Here is a 26,592-nt window from a genome sequence, read left to right as displayed (position 1 = left end):
TCCTCTCCAAACTGGACTTGTTGGTGAAACCCTAACTGTGATGCTGTGCTCACCATGTAGGTAGCAAATGGATAACTCTGTAGAAGCTTGGTAACGACAATCTCATCTGTACAGCTGTGGATGTTTTCTATGCACAGTGTTTATTTGATTGTTTTTTTTCTTCAGACTTGTCTTCCCCTGTACATCTGTACTCAATATGTTATATTTGGTAAACACATACCTATCAAATGAGAAGGGGAAGATTTTTCTCTGTGGTTAGTTGGTTCTAACACTCAACATGTCATTTAGAAATATATCATCTAAGTGTCTCTGCTTTTAAACAACCTGTCTTCAGCTGAAACACTGCTTTCATGGAGAAACCTAGAGAGTGAACATACAAAAGCAGAATAGAAAAATCCTGGAAAATAAGAGGCAGTATTGCTCTTCCTTTCATTCCTCTTGTCTGCTTCTGGGAATTAGTTAGATTAAGTAAGCCTAAAAGACAGGAGAGGAGAAAGAAAATGCATCCAAAATTCATACTTACATTAATGGAACAATACCCTGAAAGGGAAATCATGCCAAAAATTGCATCTGTGCCTTTTGCAAGATGGTGATAAAGAAGCAAAAGAAATCTCTCCATTTTCAAGATAGCTTCGAAAAGAAAGCAACTAGACATGGAACCAGCTCCCACACTTCATTGCCAGCGGCTTTTGCATGTGATGTCCTTGGATGCCCAAAAGATTAGCCAGTCTCATCCACCTGGCCCATGTCACAGGGATCAAAGACATTTCTCCATCTACAAAGTTAAGCTCATGGTAAGTACACCCTTTTACTAAGTTGCACAATATTTTCATTATAAACAGTGTTACTGCTTTTATTTTTTAATTATACTGAAACATGAAATTGTTTGTGTCTGCCAATTGTCATGAATTTATTAAGTGAAGGAAAGGCTGTAGTACTGTGTAAGAAAGATAGCTTTGTGAAAGCTATTATCATGAAGTACAAGAGCTGATATTCCTTTCTTTTCTTTTTCAGCTCTCTGAAAGTGAAGAGAACAAATTGAAAGTTACAGTCTGAGAAGATTAATAGGGACATCTGACTCTTGAGGGGGCAGCAGTCCTCTCATGTGGCAATGCATTGTGAGCAACAAAAAAGGTATCCATTAAAGTTACTTTGTGTTCTCAGTATGAACAGCCAGAACACATGCCATGGGAAGTTTACATCCACTTTTTATTTTCATAGATTAGGAATCTGTTAAAAAAATCACACACAAAAAGCAAAAAAATGCAGATATAATGTGTGACTTGGTGGTCTCCATACATTCACCAATCTGGAAGTTTCTTCTGCAGTAGTTTTATGGATTTAATCAAATGGCAGTTTTTGTAGGGCAAGTGCATTTTCCTTCTCTGTTGAGGTAAAAGGCCTTCTCCTCCCAATTACTAAATCTCAGTTACAGTTCATTTACAGCAGAAATTCAGAAATTGGATGAAGTTTCAGCCTCTCAGTGGTCATTGACTCAGGACCAGATCGAGCAGAAAATAAGGTCATGTTTTGACAGCTGGAAAGGCATCTGATTGTCAGCTGCAACATGTGAAAGATCAACTCAAGAACCTGAAACCAAATAAGTGTTTTGCACTTGACTGGTGTGAAATTTGTGTTCGTGTTTTGGTCTGGTTTCACAGACATTAAATGAGAGTCTACATTTGTGGTGGCACATAGTCAAAATTGCTCTTGGCCAGCTGGATACCACATGCCTTTCTTGAATTCAGAGAATTATTACAGTAGATCATTAAACTTCTAATTTAATGCTCATTATACCTGAAGAAATTATTTTGCTCTCTTGGTGCTGCGTCCTTTTCTGTTTTTCATACTGCAAGTTTAATAACTACCAAGCCTTATCTTCCTCTTAAGAAGAAACAACTGCTTTTAATTTAATGGAAAACATGTATTCTTGAGAAATGAATGATTCTATCATCCTAAACATGCTGCCATCAACACGGAGGGTAAAGTTTGATCTCATTTGGATTCTGAATTACTGAAGGTATGGGACATCAAAATGTTTTCCTTAGAGGCCAAAGAAGGTGAACAGTCTTCTCTGGTCTCTTCTTGTTGACTTCTCACAAGATTCTTTATGGCCAGGAAGCTGTGGTCCTTGAGATGTCTGTGCTGACACTTATCCATTTACTCAGCAACTGTTTCTTAAATTCTTTTTGGAATGTAAGGCTGGCATTTTCTGTATGTACCTCCATGTAGGCACATCTCTATCTTTACTAGTTTCCTAGCTGAATTTCAGCTCAAAGTGGGTTGATAGAGGTGAGTGTGAATCAAGCACACAGCTAGGCACTCCTCATACTCTTCTGTATTTCTAGATATAGCTGACTGTCATTGTGGAGGGGCTTCACTGCTCTTTGCAGAGGATTTGGTCTGTGGGTCACATTCTGAGTAATCAAGAAAAATCATCTGTGTGCAGTGGGAAGAGTGACAGGAAGACTTCAGTGGCTCATCCAGGCTTTGCTAGAGAGTCATGGGAGTTTGGAAAGAGTCTTAAAATAGGATTGGGATGCATGGTGTTAGAGGAGGCTTGTTATGCAAAGAGTCTATAGGGATGGTATTACAAAGTTCATACAAGACTCTTCTGTTTTAGCTGTGCTCTGTTATTGTCTTTTTGCATGTCAAAGACCCTTTCTGCTTACAATATAATTTTAAGGTACTTGTTTCTTTCCTACAGCACTAAAGATGTCCCAGTGCCTCAGGTTACTCAGGTTCTCCTTGGGAGAATGCTCTTGGGTAATGTGAAAATGAAACTGGTTACTTAAGACCAATGGGCTATATAGAAATGTTTTTTACAAACAGAAGTGAAGAAATGAAAACCTCTTCCTACACCTAGATTAAATCAGAGAAGTCTCTCTCTGCCTTTGTCTTGCAGAATGGCTCTAAATGCTTTCCTGATGCACACCTTCTGAGGAATTATTTTATCTGAGCATGTCTTACATTTCAGGTTTACATGCATCAAAGGGAGCCTATTCCTAGCAGAAAGCATTAGCTGATCTTTAGCAAGTCCCTCAAAGGATGCAAATGGGCTTAATCTTTACCCTCAACACATGTACTTCTTTTCTTTTCATACTCATTCAAAATATTTCAGTCATTCAGCTAAAATGAAGTGTCTTAATGTCTTAGACCAAGCATTAATCTCCTGCAGTATGCTGGCTATTCAATAGCTCTTTGACTTAATGAATATTACCTTCTCTCTGATTCAGTGTCTCCATCCATGTAAGTAAATATTTTATATTTGAGCAGCCTGGGCTAGTGCAAGGTGTCCCTGCCCATGGCAGCGGGGCTGGGACTAGGACATTCCCTTCCAACCCAAACCATTCTACGAATCTATGTTGCATATGCTTAGTATAAACATCTAAATGGTGCAGAGGTATGCAGGTCACTGAGACCAGTTGGGCTGGTAATTAAATAGTTTAGATACCATCATAGATTTGCGATAACGAAGCCTTACAAGCTTTCTTTTCCGATGTAACAGCAAAAGGCAGGAAAAAGATTGGGAGAGATTCCTGGGGAGATATTCTCAGGGTTTTGATGAAGGGTTCTGGGAAATCACGGAAGGAAGGGCAGAGGAAGAATTCAAAGACGAAAACAGGACAAAAAGGTAAAGGCAATGGCATGAGGAAATTGAATTCAAAATCAGCCCACTCAGGAGCAGAAGAAAACATGAGCAAAAAAAAAAGGTGAAAAGGAGAAAAGCATAGAAAACAAAGGAGAGAAAAGTGATATGATTAAAATTTTGAAGAGGAATGTCCATGAGAAGAGGAGGAGAAAGGGAAATGCATAAATGAAAGGAGGCCATGAGAATGATTGTACATAGCATCTCAGGTTCGATTTGTCTTTTTCAGATTTTTTCTTATTTTTATATGAAAGGAGGCACAGTTTTGCAAAGTAAAGACTAAGAATGAAGAGAGATTCTCTCTATATGTGTGTGTAAGTGGTCTAGCTGCCTTTGGATAGGGTGGAATAATGATGGATAGTGAAGAAGAATAGTATCATCCAGTCACATTATGAGTTTTACTGATAACTGATGTATTTGGAAGTTATAATGACAGGGTGAGCTTCAGCAGTCCAGATTTTAGAGGTCCACAGTGACCTACTCTGAGCTGTCTGTCTGAGGGTTCTTTTATTATCAGTGGGAAGAAATAACCTCTTTTTTAGAGGTTGAACACTACACTACAGAAGTGTTTCCCTGCAGGGACCTGAGTCCCATTTGAAAGGCAGGCCAATGATATATATTCTGTTTTATCAAGTGTTCAAAAATATTCAGAATTTTCATTATAATTGTTCCACATTGACCGTTTCAAATGGCAAGACTGTATTCCACTCCCCTGAGACACTCCTCTTATCTTTCTTTTAACATGGGAGACACATTAGGGATTCCATTCTTGCAGCTCAGCTCAGTGTAAAGGAGAACTAGGATAGGAAAACTACTGACAACATCTTGGATACTATTATGGTTTTATTGGCATTTAATAGCATTCCAGAGATATTGAATATACCCACTTGTCTGACTGCAGATGCTGCCAAAACCAGTGATACAAGACCCATAAACTCCTTGGTTTGGGAGGGCTGCATCTTTCTCAGTGAAAACATTTATTAAAAAATGCACCAAAAATATGATGATTAAGTTATTTTGGGGGTCCCTATAGACTGATATGTTTGATAGTCTGCTTTGGATATTGCCAGAAACTGGCTGAGCTTCAAAAATGCCAGTTTCCTTTCTCAAAGAGTCTGAATGGGAGCTGTTTCCTGGGAATACCATGAGACCTCCTGAGAAGGTCTTTGGGTCATTGCAGCTCCTATTTGACTGGGCTGCTGGAAGTCTAGGAGCTTTGAACAAATGGTGAAGGTCAATGACAAAAAAAGTAGTAGGAGTGTAGGTTGTCCCTCCCCAACAGCAGGGTAGACAAGCATGTGAACCGGACTATATTTTATACATTGTAATTCCTGCTACAAATCCTTATATCCAGCCCTTCAGAGAAAAATCCATCTTAGTTAGGCACAAGATAAGTGAAAGCCCAAGTTCTGCATTTGCTTGTGACAGAGTTCTTTGTGTAAATCATTTTGGCTTATACTCTCACTTGCTTTTAATACATCACTTCAGAGTTGTTACTTTTTGTGATGGGTAAAATGCATTTGGAAGGTGCACTGGATTTTCCCCAGTGTAACACAAGTTGTTTGCAGCTGCAGAAAGAAATGAATTGAATGTTGCCTCCTCACAAGACTCCTTCAAGTCAATGTTACCATTTGTCACAGTATGTACTGAGTAGCTGGAACGTTCACAGTCATGAGAAGGAACCAGGCTATCTCCTACATTTATATGAATCCATATCATAAAGAATTGGATGCATGCAGTAAATCTGTAGATTCTTGATTCTACCTGTCCCCGTGTATCAGAGTGGATTCTGCCACTAACTTTCAGACTGCCAAATCATTGAAATACGTGCCTCAGTTTGCCTAATTGTGAAATAGGGACCGTGATAACTACCTCCCACAAGCAGTGTTGTGGTGGTTGCCAGCAAGTAAGAAATTTTTATCTCTAGAAACACTTTTGGAGATTTTTTTTTTCTGTCTGTGAGAAGGTTAATTTTTGTAGAAAGCCATGTCTGAGGAGAGTGAGTAACAGCCTGTGCTGCAAGAACTGTGAGGAGCTGGTTTGGGGAAGGGTATTATAGTAACAGGGCTCTGAACCTGGAATTCAGAGTTGTATCCTAGGCCTGAGGTGATATAAAACCCCGTAATCGGTCAAAACCATCTAATTTCAGAAGTGCTAACATGATTTGTTGTGATATTCATAAAGAAAAAATAAAACGCTGTGTGTAAAAATGGCGAAAACATTCTATTTTATTCAAGATATGCAATGTAAAATCATGAAAGGGATCAAATTGTTTCATTTGTAGCATTCAGTACATTGTGTAGGAGAGGTAAGGGAAGAGAAAGCAGTCAGGACTTTTGAAAAATGGTTGTGTTTTAATATAACAGAAAATGAAAGAGAAAACTAAGCAATTTGAAACAGAACAAAATCTAAAATATACCTGGTTCTTATTTCAATCAGATGGCAAAATTTTGATGATTTTTTTTAGTAAAATAGACACATTCTTACAACTGGTTTTGTTTTGCCTTTTTGATTAGCAATTGAATTTGATGATCTTAGACCTCTTTTCCAACCTGAATGATTCTATTATTCTGTGACTCATAGTAAAAACTATGTTTCCTCACAGCTTGCAAACCAGTTGTTAGCACTGATAGCCAGATTTCAGGGGTTTGGTTTGCCTGTGTTGTTACCTGAGACAGGGGACAATTAAACGCAAAGTTTGGGCTTATGGAGAGGGTGCCATGAAGAATTGCTGAGGAATCTCTCAGTATTGCTGGTGAAGCAAGCAGTACTTCTGGAGGACTGGCCCATCCCAGACCCTTCCCTTTATCCCACATTTTTGTGATGATCCCAGTAACTTGGTTTGACTATAAGTTCCCACTAAACTTACACCTTGGATCTCTGCTGACTTTCCATGGACAAAAACATGTCCAACCCTATCTACCTCTTTGCTCTTCGGTCTCTAGAATATGTGATCTACTTACATCAGGAAAAATCAGCCAGCTATAGTCCACCAGCTGCCTGTCCCTGCTTTCTGTGAGGGCCCACCCTGACCTTTGGTTAGGTGCATCCTCAGTGGTTTTTGAGTAACTCCTTGATGCAGGTGTTATGGCTCATCTGTTGAGGGATCAGTGAGAGTAACCTCAAAGTCAGCCCTGCATGTTGATATAAATACAGATGTCAGGTTTTACCTCTGTGCCTGTGTAGGCTATGGATATATTCTTTCAATGCAAGTGTCTTTGAGCTGGTGTTTTCACCTCTGGTTGGAGATAGAGGAACAAATTATTTTCTCCTCTTTTCTTAGATAAATGTGGATCAACTTCCCTGAGTGCAGAATTACTCAGCATAGATAACTGCAGCCTGCACTTGTATCAGTTCATGCTGATGTGATCTGCTCCTGTGGTATGCACTGTGCTCTTCTCACCAAATATTCAACATTTGGCAGCAGCAGGGATTTGATAATTTCTTTTTATTTTGCATCTGTGTGTGTGTGTTATGGATTCTTCAAATATGTGCAACCATGACATTTTCAGTCATTTAGAGAACATTAAAAGTGTGAAAATGCTTTAATTATCTTAAAGCACTTTCTGATTGAAGACATTCCACTCACATATCATGCCCCACAGAAATGCAAAGCTCCTTTCAAACCAGTTACTAGACTTTTGCTCTGCTATTGAATTTTGCTTTCTGTGATTGCTTTTTCTTCCCTTCAGCCATCCCTATCTTCAATGAGCCTATTAGTCTTGTATTTATAATTCTGAATGTATCCCTGTGTACATTGTAAGTCAAAGTGGCCACGCTCTCACTCTTCAAATGTCCTTCAGTAATATATTGTGCTCACGTTCTTCCTATGCAGTGCATTCAACACAGACTGAAACAAAATACAACGAAGCTTGAGCCAACATCTTCCTCAAGAGATGTTGGACCTCCCTGAGGAAATTTGCATGTGGGAAAATTTAATTCATCTGTTTAGTTTCTGCTGAAAGCAACTGAGAACACTATTAGCCGCTATTTTAAATGTCAGCACTTCCCATAACTACCACGCAGTAGTGCCTTGCATTGCCACAGTTTCCCATAGTATTCAATAATTAAAGCCTGTTAGTGGAAAAAAGATGGTTCTATTTGGCATATGTTGACTTTTGCACACTTTCTATCCTGTGTATCCTGAGACAGAGCTGTTTGCCAGCTGATCATCACTGCCTGCCAGTGCCTGTCTTTAAATTGCATTAGACAGATTTGTGCTTCTGTACCATGTCACAGGGAGTGCTTTTCATATCTCACCCTTATCAGAGCATATGGCTTTGGCCCCGAACCTGTTAAACTGGAGAAACTATGTTGAGTCAACAGTTTTCAAAGTTGTAATCAGGTAAACCAAACGTGAGTTCAGTAAAGAAGATTTTGAGCAGTGTCATTTACATCTGGGATGATGCTTTATTCTTTCTGAGTCAGCCTTTCATGAATGCTAATGGTCCTTTAGCTAGGAGTAGACAACACTGCTAGCAGTAGGCATATCCCATGGCTTCTTGGAGCACTCTGTAATCATTTGTTATGTGTATGTCTCCTGAAAGGCCCTGCTTTTACATCAAATTCACATTGGAAGTAATCTGTCCTTTTATACTCCCAGGATGCTGATTGCCCTTAGAAAGGTTCAGAAAAGATGGTTGTGCTACAGGGAACGCTGTTTGCTTATGAAACTCCACTTTATAATGAGTTATCAGCAATGATGAGGCTTGACCAAGTTCAGAAATTGGCATAATCCTATTAATTTGCCTTTCTGGAAGCCCTTAGAAAGCAGAGAATAAAAATACCAGATTAAACATTCGGGGAAAGGTTCAGTTGCTTGGGTGAGGCACAGACCCAGGTCCTTTATGAAGTTTGCTCCAGGCCAAACCAATAGATCACTGTTTCCATTCTGCCTCTCATCTGAAAAGTGTCATCTCTGATTGCATTGTGCCCCCTCAGGCAGCTGTTCTCTACTTCATTTTGTAGAAGCCATCCTGCACTCCATGAGCATCTGGAAGCAGTTATGGTGTGACTCTACTCAGCCTAGTTCAGACTGAATTCCACACAGGATCCCTAAACCAAACACAGCGTCTGCAGTTATTAACTAACCTGCCTGATAACTTCACACACATCTGAGAAACAAACTAAAAACTTTGATAAACTTTGTTATGACAAAGAACTTAGGCATGAAATTTTTAGGCCAGATGTACAAAAATACATGGGTCCCTAGGTGCCACTAATTTCAGCTTTACTCAGGTGGATTTGTGGACCAAAGACTTGAAATCTTACATATTTACAGCTTCCAGATGTTTTTGCCTTACAAGAAACCATGGTGTGGTATATGTTGTCTCACAGCACCCTCGTGGGTCTTCAGTGCAGATGTTTAGGAACTTGTATTGGCAGGAGGGAACCTCCTAGAATCTATAAAATATTTTTGCACACACTGACTTTTGGTGGAATTTGAATTCTTACAGTTTGCATGTGCTTCGGTAAATCCCACTAGCCACATTGCTGGCTTATTTATGTGCCTTCAAAAATCTTGCCCAAGGATTGCTGGTGTAGCAAGTGTCATAAATCTCTTCATATACATAATTCCACACCTGTATATGTGATAGCACATATCACTGAGTCCTCCACTTTGTTCCAAGCAGGTATCAGACCCTGTTCAGCCTCGTAACTCAAGTCATCATTTGCATCAGTACAAAGCAGGCCAACTTTTCTTGGTTCATAGCTAAGATTTGTCTACTTAATGACACTAACAAAGAAAACCAGCTCTAAATTCAAATTAATCAGCCAGTCAAGATGCCTTTATGGCTGCTTTAGGTTTTTGGAAGGGCAAAGATGCTGGAGTGTTATCTGACCTAATCACGTGAGCATCAGGTAGGTGAAAAATGCTACTTCTGGGACAAGTCACTGAGAGTTTGGATACAATAGTGTCTGTCACTCACTGCAAAGGTTCTGTAGCACTGGACAATGAGTCAGCAGCCCAGGTAGGGAATGAATAGTGAGGGCATAATAATTCTTTTTGACTAAAAGTGTGTCACCCATCAAAAGAGCTTCCTAAGCAGAGTAAGCCCTCTTTTACAGCCTTCTGGTAGAGATGTTGGAACAGCGATCCTGGGCAAACTTATCCTGTGGTTTCATCCACTGTACCTTTTTTAAAATTAAATTTCCTGACTGTTTTCTGAAGAAAACATCTAGCCAGGCTTTGTTTTGTTTTTTTTCTCTGTAACTGCAGTGCTGTAAACAATTCTGGCAAATATTTCCTCTCCAGGATTTTCACTGTTGTCAAATACTTGCAGAATTGCAATTTTGTATGTATTAAATGACTTTCACTAGCATTTATGCAGCATTGCCTGTCATCCTGTAAAGTCTCATTCCCATGCTCCTAATCACAGTGTATTACTTTATTCTATGAGTGTTATTATTACATGAGTATTACTGCCTGACTTTTGCTTTTTTCCAGTTGACTAAGTTTTATCCTAAGTTTCAAACTCATGCTGAGCCTGCCCTGTCCACAGCTCAGTAAATCAATATAAGCATTTCTATTGCCACAAGGTCTGCACTATATTATTTCAGTAGTATGGGGGACTCTTGTGAATGTGTGATGTGTGTGCTCTGTGTTTCTGTGTTACCCAGTAGTCCTGTCCTAGTCCTAGGGAGTGGCTTAAAATGAAACAAATAATGTTAGGGTTTATGTTTTCTGGATCTGGTTTGTTTATTTTGTATTTTTAAATTAAAAAAACCATGATTATATGTTATCTCGTTTAGGATTCAGCTTCATTTATCAAATGCCCATGCAGAATACATAATAACATTAAGAAGAAACCCCATTTTCTCCTTTTCTTCTCTCTCACTGTCTGGTAACTGCTCTTCATTTGGGAACATCTTAAAATTTAATTAAGGTACAGATGACATCTTTCAGCTTTTCGACGAAAAAATAGTATGCCCTAGGAACATCCAAGTTCATTCATCTAGCTATACTATTTCTATATTCTTTTGTATTCAGCTTCTCAATCTAGTGCTAGATCAACCAGTAATTCTTTGGTCAAAATGTATGGATAAATGTTATATGCTTGTTGCAAGTGTTTCCAATTACTCTATAGATTTGCTCTGCTGAAATGTCAAGTTTAAAATAAGCCTGTTGCCTTCCTTTCATTCCTTCTGCCTTGGAAATTCGGCTCAGAAAAGCAGCATCCATCAATAGATTCAGCTGGAGCTGAAGTGCCAAGAACTTGCAAAGTCTGCTCTTGGCACAGCCAGGTGTGCAGTCGTGAGCAGGGCCCTTCTTCTCCATGCTGAACTTTGAAGGAGCCTCTGCTGAAATTTGCAGATACGGTTTTGTCCTTTTACTTAATTGCCTCCACATTTTGAAGCCTGTAGTGAATATTGGCTTGACTGGCAGCAGTAATCAAAGAGCAGAAAACTTCTCATTTGTGTCTGCATCTACAAAGCTGCACCTGCAGAGGCCTCTGTACAGTGGGGTTTTTTTCAATTTCCAACATTTCATAAAAGAAACAAAACCATTTTTAAAAATAAGCTATAAAAGATGTTTGCCTCATGTAAATTGGGGGTACAAAGAAACATCTATTTAATAGAGATATTGTGATGATTAAGTAGTTAAATATTTAAAGATCTTTGAAAGCATCTGTAATTATGTTCAGTGAGTACAGCTTAGATATTTTCTTAGTTCTAACAGGAAGCAGAAACTCAAAGTGATTGCCTGTAACCTTCTTAAAACCCACTTTCACTGCTCCCACTCTGTTTTAGGCATAATGCATTAGTAGCTTTCCCCAGGAAGAATCCCTGTTTTCCTTTCATTATTTGTGACTTATGAAGAATAATTGATGTCAAATATGTCTGTTGGCTCCTGTTTATTACAGGTACCAATTTGGTGGTGATTAATAAAATATATTTTACTTTAGTGAATAATACGGACTAATACAATGAGAATAGATATAATAACATAAAAAAATATGTAGTAGTTTTTTCACTGCCTTGATCTCTGCATTATTCTTTGCTCCCTGGTTAAGCTAAATTGTTTACCTGTACTTTTTAGAGTAATGATTATCAATACATGCATGGGTCAGAGGGTGTTGCCGTTCTATTCAGAGGGATATTTGCATTTGCAGTCTCTTGACAAGTCAGAAATCTCAAGTCTTACATTTTTTACTTTCTTCTCTCACTCTTGCAGCTTCTAATCTTTTCCTCTCCTCTTGTGAAAGGAGATTGAAAATGCATTTTTTGCCTTGGTCCCTTTCAACAACTTATTAGTTTGTGCCCTGCAGTATCCCCTTTTTTTTTGTCTGTTCTAAGCAGGTTGCATTAACAGTTCTGTACAAACAGCTTTCAGATAATTTTGTGATTGGCTGTACCACGTATCTAAGCATCACTCTTTCAATGTTTCTCATCATCCAGGCCATGCACACATAAAGCCTTGTGGTTATTTCCTTCCTATAGTGTCCCTTGGTTTTTCTTTCTTTTTGTGTTTTCTGATAGAAATTGCACACTACACTTTTCCCTTAGGTCTTTGTTTTAAAATCCACTTCCTAGGTGGTTTTATTCTACATTCAATAAAAGTTGTTAACTCTGGGTCTTCTTTTTCCCTCTCTCCATGCAAAATGAGAAAATTAGTGTTTTCAGGAATTCAGATGCAATTCTCCAAGAGGCAGTGGTACATCCCTCTTAGGTCACATCCTATTCACTTCATAGAAAAGACTACATGTAAAATATTAATCTTCATAGAATTAGAAAAATCTGCTCCAGGAAACAGTACTCTTTCATTTTGTCTCTTATTATTTGCTTACTGATGTGTCATCTTGCTACAGTTCTTGAACACCTACTGGAGCTGCAGTAGGATTTACAAGCCAAATCTAAGTCTTCCTATTGCACTTCCATTGAAGAGAGAAGGTGAGATATACTTCTTCAGGGATGATTGGCAAAACTGTCATAGGCACCTTTAGAAAAGTCATGATCTCATGACCACTCATCAAAGACACTGCCTTATGGTGGCTTTCCAGTGAAGGATTTGTAATTTTTAGTGATCTGACGTCCACACCACTGAATCAAAACTGGCAATAACTGGGCAAATGCAGGCAGAGAAACCAAACATGAAATTGTCTTATAAAGTGATCAGCTGTTTCAAATCTTCTGTTAATCAATGCTAAGAGAGATCAGTAAGGCAGAATATGGAAGATTAATCCACTTACTGTCTGATATATTTTGTGGCAAAACAAGATTAGTAGTAAATTTGTCCTGGATTCTTAGAGTACTGAGAAAGTTCATTTGTATCACAGGGTGAGAACAGCTGGATAATGAGAAACACAGAGATGGGAGCAAATGAGGTGGAGTGTTTTAGGCACCCTACTACTGTGTGAAAGAAGCAAAAAAGGTCTCTTGTAAAAACCCCTACTTTTCTGCTAGAGGCTAGTGCTTGATCCTGAGCTGTTGCTCAGGAAGGCTTGTTATTCAGTGTAATATGAATAGGAAAAAAGTCTTGCTTTGTCTCACTTCTTTGATTACCTTTTATACCTTGAATTCAGTTCTTGGCATTCTTAGTAGAATGATAAACTCTTAGGGGTGAAAAGCTTCCTTTTAACACACAGACTTACATTTGATAAACTTTCCTCTGTAAGGCACTGTGGTGTGAGTTTGGCAGCTTTGCTATTTCACTTGTGGTGCTGTCTTAGGTTATTTGACCAGAGTATGTCGATGGCATTTCTGAGGATGCTCAATGCTGATCAGTTTGTCAGTAGCAGAGTGTTAATGATGTTAGTGTAAAACTCTTTTTGTTAATTTGGCCAAGGTTTCTTCACATATCCCACAGAGCAGCAGAGGTCTCTGGTTGTTCTTATGGTTTTGTGGGAAGCTCTGCTTAGAAGAGTTGTTCTGGAGTAAGATGGTTGTATATGGTGTGTGTGTGGCTGTAGTCCTAGAAAAAAGGGGTGTTTTCCAACAGGTTGGTTTGACAGTTTTTCCAAAAGGCAGCCATGTTGGTGTCACACAATCTTCTCTGCCTCTCTAAGATTTGTGAGGTTCTCAAAGGGAGTGTTGAATGTGCAGGATGGGATGGCTACAGGCATGTGAAACTACATTGCACAGAACTTTTATTCATCTTGGGTCAAATACACTTAGTCTCAAAGCAGGGTGCTTAAATTCTTACAAGCTGAGAGAGACAACACATGTTCCCTCCTCTATCAATTTATTTGCCTTTCTTAGGGCAGAGGTACCCTTTTTCCATGGCACATGAGTGCTGTGCAGATACCTCAACTGACTGACTTGTAAAACCAAACTCCATTTAGGAGGCAGAGAAAAGATGAGGTTGTAATCCTCCTCCATTAAAGGAGGTGCAAATAGAGTGGGAGAAAGTAATGACTGCAGTCCTTATCTCTCACAGCCTTGGAGGAGCTTCCCAGGGCTCAGTCCCGTTCCTGAGGTTGCCAGATGTGCTTTCACATGGCATTGGGCTTGGCAGTAACTGTCAGAACCTTGCTCTTTGAGTGAGGATGAGAAATTAATATTCTAAATGGGAAGAACTTTCACAATCAACAACAAAAAGTAAGGGTGTTCTCTCTGTTCTGCTGATGCCATTGATTTCAAGGTCTACTGGTTAGAGGAGAATATGCAGAAGATTGTATATGGCTTTCCAAGTGATTGCTGGAGGTCTAAAAAGCAGGGAGAAGGGTCTACTTCTCATAAGAGCTGGTTTAAAATGCCAAAAGTTTTCATTCAATGGAAATGAACATTATTCATCTATTTAAATACAAAATTGTTTTGCTTGGTCAAGTTTCCTATTTTAATTGAGTGGTTTTGGATGTGGCCAGTATGGAGGGATTACTGGTTCAGTAATCTACAAAGTCATCTTTGAAGCAAACTCAGACTTTTATCCCTTCAGTTCAGGAAGAATTACTATGTTCCCACTTCTCTTTCTCATTTGTACTGCCATAGTTTTATTCCAAATTGGGCCATGAGAAAGTATCACATAATTTTTTTTTTTCCAGAGACAACCTTCCCAAGTTCATGTAGATTGTGGTTTCTTGGGAAGGTGGGATGTAAGAATCTGGCTGTGGTGTTTCCAACCCATATTAAAGAAAGTCAAAAAGGGAAGATTAATTAGGAAATATTTCCTATTCTTTAGCTGCCGAAGTCAAGACAACTGTTTAAAAAAGGAGTTATTAAATCCTCTCTTAAATCCTATTGCAGCTAATAGGATAATAGAGGGTCACAGTAGCACTGGACAAGGTCATCTCAGTACCTTGTGAAGTTTAGTGGCCAGGAATAAGTACAGAGTGTGCATGGGTTTGACAGGGTCTCTATTTAGCAATTTTAGTATGTTGAATTCCTAATGAATGGCTTTTATTTACTTAAGATAATAAAATAATCTGCTTAATTTTGAATGACCTTACCATATTCATTCTTTGACAGGTTCTTCTACTCTGGTATTTTCGCAGTTCAGCTTCAGCCATCAGCCTGTGCCGTAGGACCATTATTGACCACTACAGCTGCATCACTTGCACCGCGGCACTTTTTGACATCCAGGAGAACTCCATACTTCTGCTATAAAAAATGTGGACATGAAGACCAGCTTGTATATTTGTGTCCCTGGATGTCTTCTGCTTGAGAAAAAAGCTGTGTGCTATTGGATGAGGTCCTGAAACATAATTTTAAAGCATCACCACCAGAAAAAACCCATCATGAAGTGGGAGAAAGACAGACTTCTTGAACCTTACTCATTTGAATCATGGAGCTGTGTAGAAGCAGATATTGATACGATGCAGCTGACGTGTGACGGAATGCCAAATGGATGTCCTTCGAGAAGTCATTTCTATCTTCCCTAAGTCATCACTATTCTCTTAGTAGGCCATATTTTTTAGGGAATCACTCAGCATGTGTATGATCTTTCCCAGTCCTAAGTTCTTTTAAGCTGCATATTTCTTCTGGAGTGAAAATTTGAGACAGTGTAGCCCAAGAATTCCTGTGAAGACATTGAAGCCACATTCCTCACTTTTAAGGGACTGGTGTGGTGGCATACAGGAGTCTAATGTTCCATGCAATTTATGATTTTCCATTTATTGAAGAAATAATTCTGTTTGTAGTTTTATGAACTTGCAGTCTTGAATACACAGTCCTGCAGGTCACAATTTTATCTATAGGCTGTTCCATCTTAGATGAAGAAATACCATATGTTGTTAAAACCCTGATCTCCAAGAATATGTAAAAAAAATAATGATGTTTGAGATAAAATGTAATTTTAAAAAGTTGAAAATTTATTATTAAAATTTCTTTTTTTTAAAAAAAGAGAAAGGTATCATTTTTGTGCATAATTCTTGTCTGACAGACACTGAAAGTGTTTCTCCTGGAAGATGAATACCTTTAGTCACAAGTCTGAGGAAGTGGCATGCACCATGGATGGATGGATGGATGCTTTGAGCTTATTTGCACATATTGAAGCTTTTCCAAGTGAAAAGTCCTGACTGAAAGGTAGGGGGTTCTGTATGTAGCAATTACACACGTGCCTACATGCTCATACTAGCAGGAAAACTGCCCTGCTGTTATATTTGTGTCCACAGGGTAGCTCTGAAACCTTCATCCTTCTTTGTTGCTGGTGTTGTAGTGGCTGGAGCAGGAGCCTGTAATTCCTAGGTTCAGTTCTCAGAGCCTTTGCTGACTTACTGTGAGCCCTCAGCAGGACATGTGGCTGTTGTGTGCGATTTTCCAGTGGGCCATAGGAGGCGAATTGCATCTAACGATCACACTGTGGGACTTCAGTCATGTTTGTGCACTGCTTGGAGGTTTTTCTGCTGAAGGTGGTGGTACTGTTTCTTCCAATTCCCAGTTCATCTGTGCTGCAAAGTAAGTAAGAGTCTCTTGACGTCACAGTTACTTCCCTAAAATGGTTATTCATCTCCTGGTTGAGATTTAGTGACTCATTTACTGATAGTCAGAAGTTTTTGTGAGTAGGTTGTCTTAATAACCTACAGATCTAGAAAAATCCTTTTGCATCCTTGCCAGTGGTAGATTATATGTATTCCATCTATTTCTATTCAGCTTTTCATAAAGGAATTCAAAGCTTAGAAATGAAACTCCCTTTATTTCCACTCAGCTTTGAAAGACAAGCTGCTACTCTTGGTGAGGTAGGCTGTTCTCCTTGGCCTAGAGAAAGAGCTGCTTGGTTTCATGTTGTACCATAGCAACTGTTTTATTTATGGTGGTGAAGGAGGGACAGAATTTAGAAATTGAAAAAGCTTTGGTTAAATAGGAACACCATTATTTTTGTCCATTTTTACAGCACTGTAATATCTGTATAAGAGCTGGGCTTTGGGGCTGGTTCATTAGAGGAATATACTGTTTTTTAAAAGCATATGTTTTTAACCTACCTCTCTTCCCCCCAAATGAAAGTATACATAATGGCAATGCACAGAAATGAATTATCTGTATTTTAACTTGTGCAATAATTTCCACAGAGAGCCTATAATGGACTATTATAAATCTGTAGCAGGGCAATTACACAAGCACAATCAATACCGCTAATCATAAAGATGGTGTCTGCATTTATTAGTTTCTAGTCCCATGCTGAATGTATAGAAATCCTGATAACTTCAGAGTAGAGGCAATGAAGTGAGACTTTTCTCCCTGCAGCTGTGGTCCTTGGAGCTGATGAACAGGTCTGATTCCTGTGGGTGCTTGGAAGAACAGCCTCTATCAGGGGTGGGGGATGACACCTTGCTTTTCTGATGCTATGTGTGATGGGATAAATCATAATCATAAACGGCAAAAGCCATTTTTTACTGAGTACTAATGTTGAAATAATTACTGTGACTAATCTAGACAGTCTTAAATCTTCTCCTTGTAACAGTAAGGATACCTCAGACAACTCTGTCCACCCATTAGGTAGGCTCAATCCTTTAGGCTCAATGGGCCTCTGCAATAGATGATGCAGATTCCTAATATCTGTTTCATCCCAAAGGAGGGGACTGGAGGGAAGTATTTAATGTTTGGGTTGTTTTGCTCAAAATCTTGTACAATGGCCAGGAGCAAGCACATGATGAATGTAAGTAAAGGCATTGCTAGTATAACTGAAATCATAAAAGTCTAATAATTATTAGGCTGGATGTAACTGTTTCATAAAAAAGAATCAGTTCCAATAGTTATGCTCACACTTTTTAGTTTCTACCCCTTTTCCTGGTGTTGTGCTCACTCTTCTGTGGGCCTTAGGGTTGGTGGTTTCAGTCTGGTTCTGGTGCTGAGAAGTGCTGGATTTTATAACAAATCATTAGCATCTGGAATGGTTTGTTGGGAGGAATATGAAGTTTATGTTGATGGTTTCTTCTTACTCCCCCTAGAGTCCACTTGTGGTTTTTTTATGTTTTCTAACACTCTTTTATGCCTTTGTTCATTCTTCATGAGCCTGCAGCTCCAGGTTGCATCTGAGTAGTCTATATTTGATGTTCTTTTTGTATGTTAGTTTTTTATAAACCCAAGTTTGACCATTTTTTTATAAACCCATTTCCTTTAATTGACCATGAATGAGTTATTTATGGTGATGAAGTCTCCAGTGCCAGCCTGTGCCCCATTTCTTATCACCCCCTGACTGTAATCCTGTATGCCATGTCCTGTGTCTCCCTCTCTGAAAGTCTCTGATGCTCCAGGCCTGTGTAACTCTATACCACATCCCTGTGTTAGAGCCATAAATATCTAATTCCAGATGGACTATTTGCTTGTTAATTCTCTCTCTATAAAACTATAGTTGTACCACATGAAGATAAACCTAAGTAAAACAAATCAGCCATAGGCAACCTGGCCAATTAAATCACTGTGTCAGCTAAGCCAAATTAAAGTAAAACTGCAGGCAAGACAAGAAAAGTTCAGGTGGAGAAAGAGAGACAGCTCTGTCCTGAGGCCTTGAAATTTCAAGACAAAGCTAAAGGACTGTTGCTAACAATAGTGCCACCATACTATTACAGGGCTAGATAGTTATGGGTGAATTAAAACTCAGAGCTTGGGATAAATCTTTCCTTTCTTTAGAGAACGGGAGCCAGGAATTTTGTAGAAAAGGCTGTAGCACACAGGGTATTTTCAGGACAAATGGGCTGTCTTGTTGGGTTGAAGGGCACTTATTTGTCATCTGCCTGTATTTGTCAGGCGTTTCTTCCCCTCTATCCCTCACCTACATTTCCCTCCCGTTGATCATTTTTTTCTAGATCTGCTCTAAGTGTTGATGTGCTGAATATCATAGAATCATAGAATCACAGAATGGCTTGTGTTGGAAGGGACCTTAAAGATCATCTTGTCCCAACCTTCCTGTCATGGGCAGGGACACCTTTCCCTAGACCAGGTTGCTCAGAGCCCTAATCCAACCTGGTTTGAATATTGCCAGGAGTGGGGCAAGATATCTACAATGGGCAAGATGCCAACAAACCCTTTGAAATTTGGCAGCTGGGTAGGGACAAGAGGCTGAGAATGATTCCCCTCCACCCCACCATCTCTCCTTTCCAGAAAAGTGGAAGCTCTACACTTTTCCATATTGCCCATGCTACTGCAATGCAATTATGATGGCAAGTCAGCACATTTGTAACTACAGCTTCTTTCTCTGCCAGTAGTTTGGGAATGCAACAGAGACCAAACATTGCTGGAGAGAAGAAAGTGGTAAAAATGTGGGATGACAGCTGGAGCTGTTGATTGCTGTACAGCTGTGAAGGGAGCCAGGTCTGGAAAGCTCTGTGCCCGCAGCACTCTGTGTTTATGGGTTATAACATGGAAAACCCCCAAAGGAACTGCTCCATTCAACTGCTGCAATGAGAAATATCCATCAGTATTAACACTGGTTTTTGAACCAAGATGAGGGTGCTTTGCATTCATTCCTAGATGCTTGCCCACCTCTGCATATTGGTTTCCTTTCCTGTGTTTCCCAGCCATCTTTATTTCTTCTGTTTCCATATGGAGCCTCTTGTCCACCCTGCTGAGATTTGTCATTTGCTTTTCTTGGCCACTAGAAGAGGGATATACACCAATTTTCAAAGTATCCAGGGCACAAAACAGACTTTGGGAACATACAGGAGATCAGTGGTAGAGCTGCCATTATTCCTGGCAGTGGTAGAGGTGGGTCAGCATGGAGAACACACAGTCAGCATTTTGAAGCCTATTAAACAGTGATATTCCATGACATATGTATGATGATACTAACATGAGAGCTCTAAACATCTACTTCTGTCTAAAAGAAAGTCCCATTTTGGTCAGGGTTTTTGCAGGTGAACAAGCCTGTGGGCTGTTTCTTTATGTCTGCTGCATTTGAAGCACAAAAGGAAAATTGAAGTTTACAGGCAAATTCTTTCAGAGAGTTGGCATTAAAGGAGATGTTAGGACATTTAAAAATAAATATATTTTACAGTGAGGGTAATTGATGGGTCAGTGATGCAGTTCTGCTTCCTGAGAGTGATTTACCTTTGATTAGGTTAAGTTTTCCAAATAAAAATGTTCTGTAAGGTAACATTTGAGGCATGTCAAACTTCATGTTATTTGGTTTTGTTAGAAATGGAACAGAAAATGAAAAGTAGGTTTAAATTTGTCAAAGCTCAAGCTTAGGCAGTGATTAGTATTTTTCTTGTTATTTCACAGCAGGTTGGTGTGAAGGTCTCTGTTTCCATCAGGGCAACTGCCACTGAGATTGAATTCTCTAAATGCTAACCAAGAAACAAATTCCTAAGTATTTTTAGATGTAACAACTAACAAATGCTGTTTCACCCCTTCAGCCTTCTCACTCTCATTTATAAGAGCCTTTTCCCTTTGTGACTGGTGGCAAGTATTGCTCATACAATGGGATTTTTGCCAACAATTCCAAAAGGAACATGATAGAGTCCACGGGAGCTGGTTGTACAACCTCAATCACAGTTGTTTCTCTGGCCCACTACTCTATAAATCCCAAATTCTAGTTAATAGATTTATAAAGCAGAGTGCCACAAGGGACCATTAGGTCATCTGGCCTGATGGCCCATGCATCACAAGCAATTGCACTTTATGCAGTACCCTTTACCAAGCCCAGCAGTGTTTATGTTTGGATAAAGAGTCCTTGCCAAAAAGGCATTCAAGTCTTGGCTTCAATACCTCAAAGTAGAAAGAATCAGCAAATTTTACAGTAATCTCTATCATCAGTGTCTTGGTTAATTGCATTCCTGGGTAAAAGGTATGGCTTGTTTCTGATTTGACACCTCCCAGGCATTGTTTCTTGTTATGCCCTTGGTAAATTAGAATTTGTTAACACCACTTTATTGTCACCAGGGATCTTGCCAAAGAAAAAGCAGTGTTAGAGGAATGACTATTTAAATAGAATAAACTCTTCAGGTGCCTCTCAATGGGGCATTTCCATGACAGTCAGTGGTTGTTCTGGCAAACCTGGGTAGTCTGCCATACCTGTGAGAGTTAAAGTAATCCACCATGGCTGCTGCTTTGCCAGTGGAATACCCAGCATGACATAAAAAATTTGTGTATTTTCAGTTATACGTCTAGAGGGTTGTTGTTTTTTTTTCAGAAGAAAGAGTCCAAATCTTCTGCTGGCTCACTCATAGAATTATTTCAGAGAAAATAATTTCAGTTTTCCTGATCTAAGATCCCTGAACTCTGCACACTTTAGTTTTAGCTAGTTTTCTATTTTATTCTTCCAGACAAGTCGATGGACTTGCTGAGAATTGAATAATGATTTAGAATGTCCATCCAGATTAAGCTGGCCTTCTGCTTCATTTTTTCATCCTGTTACAACATCACCATTCCAGTTTCATCAGTTTCTGCTCTCTTTAGTTCTTGTGAGTCTCTGACACCAGCCTCTGAGTGTGCCTGTTCAGGAAATCTTTGTTAAAATATATGGGATGCAGCATGAAATTATCACATCATTTTCTTCCCAGGTGGGGATACATTAATATCAGCGCACCTCTGTGGGATTGAGCACTTCAGGTATTTCAAGCAGGATCATTTTAGTGTTTTTAGTCTGTGGTCCTGCTGTTCATAAAATAAATGGCTGTCTCATATAAAGTAACTTAGACTTTCCTCAGAAGAACTGAATTACTAATCATAAGCTATTACTAATAAAGAGGAACAGTTTATCTCCCAGAAGAGAGAAGCCACAGATGGGAGGAAATGTAGTGGTTAATATAGCAACAATTCTTGAAATGAGTGACTTGAGAAAAAAATAAATGTGGAAAGTAAAACCATTTGCACAGATTTAAAAGAGTAATAAGACAAAATGAAAGAGAAAAGCAAAGCAAATATGAAATCAGTAATGATGGGAAGTGTTACCTACTATCTATGAGAGATGCACTGAACTTATTTAGACATATTCTTTTCCAAATCCAATGAACAAGGTCTTTTAAAAAAATTGCCTAATTTTTAATTCCCTATTTAATTTAAAATAATTTTTGTATTATTTTTCATATTCTGTGTTAATGATTTGGATGCAAGAGTGATGGAATTTATGAGCTATCAGGATGATTATGTATTCTTCAGTAAGAACACAGATTGCTGAGTAAACTTGTTCTTGGAAACTGAAATCTATCCTGCTGATCTAATGATGATGCACTTATGCCCAAGAATTGTATTTGTATTATTGCCAATGTTAACCTATACAGGATTACAAGAGCTGCCATGCTGAATCAGTGCAGTTCAGTCCTGTACTGAAAAATCAAACAAATAATAATCCTGAGGGAATTGTTTTAAACAAAAATCTTATGCTTTGTTTTCCTGAGCCAAGATCTAGATCTCAGCAGTGTCTTGTAGCAGTGAGTTTCACAGTCCAATTCTGCTCTATTAAGATTTTCTTTCCTCCATTGTGGAAGTACCCACTTCCAGTTCCATTGGCTGAACCTGTGAGAGGCTCATGTGAGTCACAAGAATTTGACCATGGCTATATCTACAGACAAAAGAATATCATTTTAATTGCTGTGAAGTTTCCAGAGGAACCAGGGAACTTGCAAAGGCGTGAACCAACAAAACTTGTATGACTGCTGTCCTTAGTGCTTACTTTGCCTTGAAGAACTGTGCCAGTGGCAGAGGTTCCCTTCCTTGGAACTGTGAAGTTGCAGTATTGCTTCCTCTGTGATATTTCCTTTTTGGAGTCAAACAGGAAGTCCTCTCTTTTCTCAGTCTGCTAATAGAAAGATGTAGATGTTCTCAAGTCTGTTTCTGTTTTGAGAACCAGCCAGTTTAGGGATTTTATATTGGCTAAAAATACTGGCTGCATTCTGAGAAGCTGAAATAGGATGTCTTGACTGATTCAGCCACCTTAACATTTGCTGTTGTTGGGCTGGGGGCCTGCACAAACCCAAACCACATTCCTGTCCCCGCTCCTGTTGGCAGTTCAGCCTGGAGAGCTGTGCAGGCAGGTGGTCTGGTCCCCAGAAAGGGGAGGAAGGAAAGGACAGGGAAAGGGGGAGAGAGAAGTGATGTCCTTGAGAGCCACTTGTCCTTGTTTCCACAAGCTGGCTCTCCAACAATCATCTGTCTCAGACATCTTGCATGAATTGGACGGAGTGACCAATACCTCTTCTCCATATCAGTCATTATCTTATGTATTTGTTTATGTGTCTTCTTGTTTCTTTCCTCACAGAGATGCACAGTCCAAATATTTTCATGCTCACCAACCTTACTGCCCTTCTTTGAATATTCTCCTCTCTAGCTCTGCTTATGTTCTCACTACTGAGTGATCAGAGTTGCACACAGTGTTCTAGAGAAAAGAGTAACAGTGATTTATATAAGGGCACTGCAGTACCTTTGGTAATATTCAGGGTGTCCGATATCTGCATCCAAAGGACTGTCCCTCCTATCTTGGAGTCCCTGAGAAGTTCTCAGGGTTTAATGATGCGGTTCACACATTGCCTGCTTGAATGTGCTGTAGTCCACAGCTGAAGGACAGCTTTGGGTGAATATTCTCTCTTCCCTTCCTTCTGCTCTCTCATGGCTAATACTGATATAGGGCTGGAATAAGTCTCCTGCTTGGTTCTCGAGTTCCCATCCCTGGCAGCTCCCAGCCTCATGAATATGCTTCCGTAGCCCTGCCCCTTAAGTGGCTGCTACTCACAAGATGGTACAACTCCAGACAGTCCTGCATGATCCAGGGGCAAACTCACTGCTCTGCTGATGGGTCCCTGGGCTATCATTGAATTATAAGGGATCTATATTAATTCTGACCAACTTTAGACTTCTGCACTATAGATCAACATATTATAGAGGAACTCTTTTATTGTCAGCATGGAAAAAGAGGCATTTCCAAGGTAAGAGGCATCCACTGTTTCAGGTCCAGCCTTCAGAATAAGAGCAGTTGTGCCTTTGAAGTGCCTCTCCTGGATACAACCACACTGTAGGTGTCTACACTTGGTAAGACAAGTCCTGGCCTGACACACAATCTCCATCTGAATTATTACTGTTCTCTGTATCCTCCTTCTAGAGTGCAAATCTTTTATTCCTGCCCAGTTACGGTGTTAAGCTTCATTGGTTTTCATTGGGCATATCATATATAACACAGCAGCAAATAAGCAATCAAACCTGACTTTGTAGGTTTTACTTTTACCTTCTGTTAATCTTTTCCCTCATGACATCAGGAAAAAGAGATAAATGGCCACTGTTCTCTCTCTTTGCATCCACTTTCCAAGTGATTCTGGCAGATTTCATTAACCTTCCCTTTTTGAAAATTACGTCTTTTTAATAAATTACATTTATTATAAAAGCAAGCAATTAAAGTAGCATCTGGTATTTTGTATAAATAAATATGTGTACAAAATATGTATATTTTGCTTCGCACTACTGTCACGAAAAAGGTATATTTTATGTTATGTCGCTTTCTTAGGGCATTACTAGCATACTTATTATCCTCATTTACCTGACACCGGAGGGTTTCAGTGGCTATTTACATTCCCTTTTTCCCAAGGGGTAGGAACGGCTGTTCCAAAGATCCAATGCTAGCTGCATTCATCCATCACATCTGTCTGCAGAAGTAGTTGCTATTTCTCTTTAGCGCTGTAGCCCTTCAAGAAGTCTTATGCTGTTAGCTCTCATTTCAGAGCAGCTTTGTGTCTGGAAAAAGGAGCCAGAAATATCTGAAATGAAGGGGAAGAAACACTTAGGGGTACATGGTCTGAGCCTGCAGTGCTCAGAGATATTTGCTCAGTGAGGTATTTTGCTTCCCAAGCACACTTCTTGATTTCAGCCTTCTCCTTCCTTCCCTCAACTTCTCCAAGCTTTGCTCCAACTCCTCCTCACCCATTCATTGGCAAGGGTGATTCCCAGCATTTCAGTGGACATGTACTCTTCTTTCTCATCAAGAAATTCAGTTCTTTCTCATCACTTATTGAGTGTAGATTTAGGAAGTTTGGAGATGACACCTAAGCTGGGTGGGAGTGTAGATCTTCTGGAGGGCAGGAGGGTTCTACAGAGGGATCTGCACTGGCTGGATCAACAGGCCGATGCCAATTGTATGAAATTCAGTCATGAGCCCTACACTTGGGGCACAACAACCCCAGGCAGTGCAACAGGACAGAGTGGCTGAGAATCTGCCCAGCAGAAAGGGCAGAGAGGGGTCTGGGGTTGCTGGTTGATAGTGGTTGAACATGAACCAGGTGTGCCCAGGTGGCCAAGATGGCCGATAGCATCCTGGCCTGTATCAGCAATAGTCACCATCAGGACCAGGGCAGTGATTGTCCCCCTGTACTGGGCACTGGTGAGGCCACACCTCAACTCCTGTGTTCAGTTTTGGGCCCCTCACTGCAAGAAGGACATTAAGAGGCTGGAACATTTCCAGATGTCATGGTTTAGGAATGGTATTCCTCAATTTAGTACTCCCACTAAAAGAAACACATAAGCTGCTGCCCTCCCCGCTCCAGTGGGAGATACAAAAGGTAGAGATAATGGGTTGAGATAAGAACAATTTACTGGAAACAGCAATGAGAAAAAAACCCAAACAGTAACAGCAGCAATATTATTAACAAAAGTGTATAAAGAGAGGATGATTTCCATGCAGAATGCTGACCCAGCCCAACTCCACACAGAGTGACCCCAAGACAGTGAACAATGGCCAATGGGTTCCCCACCCTGCCACGCTTTGTTCCACCAGAGAGGGACACCCTCTATCCCAGAAGCCAGACAGGAAGTCCCTTTTTCCCTCCTCTGACAATAGCATAAGGTGGTATTGAATAAGACAATGTCTTGGCAGCTCCCCTTCCCACAGATCCAGCCTGGAACCAGGACCTCAGAGAAGGGCAACAGAGCCGGGCAAATATCTGGAGTACAAGTCTGATGAGAAGAAGCTGAAGGAGCTGGGGGTGTTTAGCCTGGAGAAAAGGGGGTCTTTATTGCTGTCCACAATTACCTGAAAGGAGATTGTAGTGAGGTGGGTGTTGGTCCCTTCTCCCAAGTAGCAGTGACAAGATGAAGGGAAATGGCCTCAAGCTACACCAGGGGAGGTTTAGTTTTAATAGTATGATTTTTTTTTTCATGGAAAGGGTTGTAAAACATTAGAACAGACTGTCCAGAGAAGTGGTGGATCACCATTCTTGGAAGTGTTCAAAACCTGTGTGGATATGAAACTTGAAGACATGGTTTGATGGTGAACATGGTGGTGGTGCTAAGTTGACTGTTGAACTTGATGATCTTCAGTGTCTTTTCCAAACTTAAAAACTGTGAATATAATTTTAAGAACAGTGGCAGCGGCACATGCAGAGACATTTGCTTTCAGTGGCAACCCCTCTCGTAAGATCCCATCAAATGTCTTGTGCTAATTTTGGAAGCTGGGATCTGCCACTGCTTCTACAGAAACCATAGGTTAGAAAACCTCTATAGCCTTTCACATCAGATTTGAAGGACTCTTACAGTTGGTACCAACAGTAATTAACAGTCTCTAGAAAAATGTTAATTGTTAATCCCTCTGGAGAAAATTCAGAAATACCCCTGACAGCTTCTGGGAATGACTGAAAGGGGACATTTTA

General features: G+C 39.8%; 1 protein-coding gene and 1 long non-coding RNA gene across 3 annotated transcripts in view; both read left to right on the top strand.

Annotated features, from left to right (window-relative positions):
• The window catches only part of DLG2 (discs large MAGUK scaffold protein 2), a 1,009,135-nt gene that overhangs the window by 46,872 nt on the left and 935,671 nt on the right, over positions 1–26,592 (top strand). For both annotated transcript variants that reach the window (XM_069015930.1, XM_069015936.1), the window contains exon 4: positions 23,910–23,972. In XM_069015930.1, coding sequence (XP_068872031.1) covers positions 23,910–23,972 — 63 coding nt within the window. The remainder of the gene's footprint in view (positions 1–23,909; positions 23,973–26,592) is intronic.
• Positions 720–15,865, top strand: LOC138110979 (uncharacterized). The gene is made up of 3 exons (XR_011151187.1): positions 720–794; positions 1,015–1,134; positions 15,056–15,865. It is a non-coding gene; the product is annotated as an uncharacterized lncRNA (long non-coding RNA).

The sequence above is a fragment of the Aphelocoma coerulescens genome, chromosome 1 (genome assembly GCF_041296385.1).
Source record: "Aphelocoma coerulescens isolate FSJ_1873_10779 chromosome 1, UR_Acoe_1.0, whole genome shotgun sequence".
Classification (NCBI taxonomy): Eukaryota; Metazoa; Chordata; class Aves; order Passeriformes; family Corvidae; genus Aphelocoma; species Aphelocoma coerulescens.
This window is presented reverse-complemented; position numbering and strand designations above follow the sequence as displayed.